Consider the following 4,971-nt stretch of genomic DNA (forward strand, 5'->3'; position numbering starts at 1 on the left):
TGGCAAGACAGCCCCAAGGGTTTCCCTCGGCACCAATCTATCTTGTGTTGCAGTGATTTCTACAGGGACAATTTATCTTCTTTGTTGTGCATGTGGCTCATATAGAGTGGAACACAGGCCCTGGATCAAATGGGCCGATGCCGGCGCGGAGCGGAGCGATGGCATCAGCCTTGCGCGGGTTTAATTCACTGTCTGGTTGTTAGGGACGTTGAATGGGTTGGGGGTGCGGGGGCAACACCCCCGCGGTACGGTACAGGAGTATTTTCTGTACGGGCCTTAAAGTCTTTTATGGGCCCAGGTTAGGGTTAGTATAAATAATATGTTGTAACCCTATTTTTCCACAATTGAATAAAGAAATCTCCACTTCGCTCTCGTGGACGTAGGCACATCGCCGAACCACGTAAAATTCTTGTGTTGATTTCCGTTTTTCATCTCTTTAATTTTGCGTATAAAATCCAACATTCTTCTTTACCAAACTTGGAAGGTAATTTGATTCTACTGTTGTGAATGATTTAATTTCAACACTACTTAAGGTTCCGTTCAGCTTTGTCTCCATTGTCACTCTGGCTCCTTAGAATTTATTTACTTTTCAGCAAAGTTGTTGTTTCTTGATGGTAATCCACAACGATTTTTGATATGATTATTTAGGGTTTTTCTCCTGCCTTTATGCCACTGAAATATAATCTATAAAATACACAGGACCAAAATCCTGTGGGGGCAACTCCCCCCCCCCCCCCCCCCCCAAACCCCCCCCCCGGCCCCCCCCCCTGAAAAAAAAAAAACCCCTGGTGGCTCCCTCCCTTGGTTTGTTCCACGGGTATAGTTCTCATTTTGAAACAGTTTGCCTGCAAATCGAATGAAACATCCACCGTCATAAATTATCATCAAACGTCTACCTGTTTGTCGTTTTAAGTTTTCACCTTGCCAAGGTTGGTTTGAGCAAAAATTACAATTCTAATTTCAGGGCCTGGAGTTCACAGTTTGAAGAATTGAAATGAAGAAACCTGAGCCTGCAATTGCAACTTCGAATAAGATCAGATTCGATGATGGGGATACCCATGAATCTTCTGAAGATGTATGTATTTTGGCAACAATATGTTTATATCCCCCCTCCCCACGCACCCGAAATTGTTTCGAGTGACTCTGTTAGTAGCCCTGTGTCCTACAAATCTTGTTATTTCTACATTTAGTTATTAGCATGGGCGTGCATGCAAAACTATAAAAATCTGTGTGCATATACGGTTGCTGGCAAATCCATGCTTGATTTATACATTCCACTCTTATTTTGAGTGATTGTTTGTTTAAATCCTCGTTTGCTTGAAGCTGAAATTGGTAATAATCAACAATATTACTAGAACTACCTACAATAATGAATGAAATGGATTTATTTATGGTGGTTCAATTTTTTTTATCCCTGGTTCCATAGTAGCAAGGATAAAGATTGAGAAATAGAAAGTTTCTATTTAATTAGTTTTTGATGGCCATTAAATGTTCGTCTCAACATAATCCCTTTGTCAAGACTAGTACACACGAGCTTGAAGGATCAGGACCAATTTTGTAACATCTAAACTGAGATATAACCGACTTCTTTCGAGTATCAAATAATGTTTTCATTAACCTATTGCTTTAATAATATGAATTGAAGTCAATCCACTAAAAAAATATATCGAATGAGGATTCTTCTGTTTGCCTTACCTATTTTGAACAAAATAATACTTTATATCCTCCCTAAGGATTAAACCGAGTTATTAAATTTTCTATTTGATATATTTTAATATCCAAGATGGGATTCCCGTGTACTTATTTTCTATAGTAATCCATGTTCCTCTTTATTCTTTTTATCTACGGAAGAGTGGTTATAAAATCTTTGGTTGACTAGTTATTTGTATTAAATGACCTAAAATTTGTACCATTTTTATGAAACTTTTGGATTTTCTAGTGACTCTGATAAGATTCTAACTGGAAGAAGATCAAAACACAAAACTGTATTGAATTCAAAAGGGATTACAGAGAATACAAACAGAACGCCAGTAACTAGACTCTCTTTAACTCTCAAATTGCCTACCTATCCCTTCATGCCTACCTCTATAACCCCCCACTTGCTCTGTAACAGAATGCCGCTATTCTCTTTTAGTTGCTTCTCAATCCTTCTTGTTTCTTCTAGCATAGGTATACTTGATAGGTGGCCTATCAATACCCCGGGGATCCAAAGACACCTTGTCCTCAAGGTGGAAGTGTGATTCAACTGCAAAATTTGGAGTATCATGTATCTGAATCCTTTCTTTGGCACGAATCCATTCCGCGGCCAATGTAGAAAAGGAATATTTCAATCCAACGGATAGGGCCAACTAACTGACTATTGGTAGTATAGTGCCCAAGCAAACTCCATAGCCCATCGTACCCAACCACAAAATTTCCATGTGCTGCAATTTGTTGGTCGGAATAAACTTGAGGATAGCCCCACCCTCCAGCATCACGACAATTTTCGGGTGATGAATCGGGGTTCTCTCTGACAGTCACTGTTCGTGTGTAAAAAGGTGCGCTAGTCTTCATCTCTCCATGAATTGTCCCTGATTTCCATGCTGAAAACTTCTCAGAAATATTAGTCTCCGAAACACTCCTAATCCATCTCTATCCATAATTGTATTCATGGCAATCTTTTGGAAGATTAAGTGCTGCTACAGTTTTCTTGATTTCTTCAATTGACTGCAACATCTTAGTCATGCCCTGTTTGAGGTGTGCCACTGACCTCTCTATGCCTGATAAGCACCGCATCTCAAATTTCAATTCCTTCATCTTCTTCTCCATTACTTCCACTCTGATTTCTATCTTCTTTTGGGCCATCAGATTGAACATTTTCTGATACCAATTGATAAGGTTCTAACTAGAAGAAGATAGAAACAAGAATTGTATTGAATTCAAAAGGGCAGTAACTAGACTCTTTTACTCAAATTGCCTACATATCCCTTCATGCCTACCTCTATATATAACCCTTTCCCTAACAGATTAATTCCCCCCACTTGTCCTGTAACAGAATGCTGTTATTCTCTTCTAGTTGCTTCTCAATCCTACTTGTTTCTTCTAGCATAGGTATACTTGATAGGTGGCCTATCAGATTCTTATTTAAACCTCCGTCTATTTCCTATTAAGTCTAGTTAACATTTAATTTGAATAGGAGGAGGAGGAGGAGGAGATTGAGCGGGAGCTTGCCGATGTGACATTCGAAGAGCTGCTGAGAGCTTGGTCTGATGGATCGGAGATGGTGTACAGGAAGCCCAATGCAGAGAAAAACAGCAGCCGAGCCAATAAGAACAGGTTTTTTCTTGTCATGATTGCTTGAAATATTTAGACTTTTGTGGTTTTGTAATATTATTTGCTAAATTTTTATTACTGTAATTGTCAAGACCTATGGAGATGAGCAGCAAGAAGCCTGTCAGCAGATTCAGAGAAGTCGTCCAAGTTCCAAAGAAAGTGGGTTTTATTTTCTTTTATTATTATTATTATTTTTGAGTACAATGCTGAGGGGAAATGGTTGGAAGGATTCGAACTGCCACCACGAATGTGGGAAAAGCCTACAGATGCCACTAGACCAACATGCAACGGTAGAATTTTACTATTTTGATTTGTCATGCAACCGGTAGAATCTCGAAATTTAAACATCTGTATTCTGTATAATGGATACTTAAAAATGTAAAAGTGGTAATAGAAAAATATTGTGATGTCATGGTTTGTTTGTGTGACTTTCTTGGGAACCTGGAATCTACTTGCTCTGTTCGCACAACCACTTTAGGCCCTGTTGGTAGTTTTACTTGCATGTTGCAAAGAATTATGTTTCTCGTTGTATTTTGTTCATTTTATAGTTACATTGTCACTTATTCTTGCTAAAGATCTTCTCGTTGTGGATTTGCAAATATTATTTTTGGTGAAACCATTCAGTATGTATGTATGAACAAAAACTTTGTTTAATGCAAATTCTAATAGTCTTTAGATGAAATTAGCAATATAAGAATTACTTTTGCTGTAGCTTCATCATTTTCTGATTTCTTTTACCCTGTCTTTGCAAAAGCGCTCTGCTTTAAATTGATTTGCACTTTATTTCAGGTGGCACGTGATCCTCGTTTTGAATTATTGTACAGTGAACTTGATGTAGAAGGGTAAGCTTCATTTCGTCAGACACTCCTATTTTGCCTACTGTATGTAAACGCATGCGTGCACATCTGCACACTTTGAACGATTTTAATTGATATGATTATGATTCGTACATATTTGATGGACCATATTTGATCTTGATAGTAGAATATAGGCATAGATCTATGAAACTGTTACCTTTCGGGAAAAAAAATGTGAGTTTACGTTAAAAGCTTAATTATAAATCTCATAAATCTTTTTTGATCATTTTTCCCTGCCTTTTAAAATGAACAGTTGCTTCCATTTGTCCTTTCAATTTATTTATTTCAAATCTAGAGTCCATCTAAGGTAGAGGCTTGTACATCATATTTGGTTCTTAAATGGATGGACAATAATGAACTCTGGCAAGTGTACTCATTCCTTCCATCACGGAAGCTTCTTGTGCTTTGCTTTTACCTCGTGTACTCATTCCTTCAATTGGGGCTGCACTACGGCCCCTCACCTCATTTTCCAACTTAGTGCCATGACATTCCTACGTCATGCCAAGCCTCAAGTCACCTCCTTGCGGTCCGTGACATATGTCTGTATTCTGGTTGCTTAGTATGCTATTAGTGTCTGTTAGCTTGGCTGGACTTGAAAAAGAAGAATTTTTTATTTCCACTCGAGTTTCTTAGTATTTATCTTGTGGTACAACTCGGAACTTGAAAAATGAATTGCCTGCTGAGAAAAAGGTAGCATTTCGGTGTTTTAAATAATTATATGATACTGCTTTTGTGTCAGCTTCTGCCAAATTGATCACTCTTTTTGGCATCTGTAGGCATTAAAGAAAAGGATGAAAGAAGA

The 4,971-nt window shown here is 38.1% G+C and overlaps 1 protein-coding gene across 1 annotated transcript in view; it reads left to right on the forward strand.

Moving 5' to 3' along the window:
- The first annotated feature begins 819 nt into the window (after window positions 1–819).
- LOC111376096 (ribosomal RNA processing protein 36 homolog) overlaps window positions 820–4,971 on the forward strand; it is a 25,722-nt gene continuing 21,570 nt past the window's right edge. Inside the window, exon 1 of the mRNA XM_022999024.1 lies at window positions 820–1,075. Within this exon, the coding sequence (XP_022854792.1) occupies window positions 995–1,075 (81 nt within the window). The 5' untranslated portion in view covers window positions 820–994. The remainder of the gene's footprint in view (window positions 1,076–4,971) is intronic.

This window comes from Olea europaea, unplaced genomic scaffold, assembly GCF_002742605.1.
Source record: "Olea europaea var. sylvestris unplaced genomic scaffold, O_europaea_v1 scaffold1447, whole genome shotgun sequence".
Lineage (NCBI taxonomy): Eukaryota > Viridiplantae > Streptophyta > Magnoliopsida > Lamiales > Oleaceae > Olea > Olea europaea.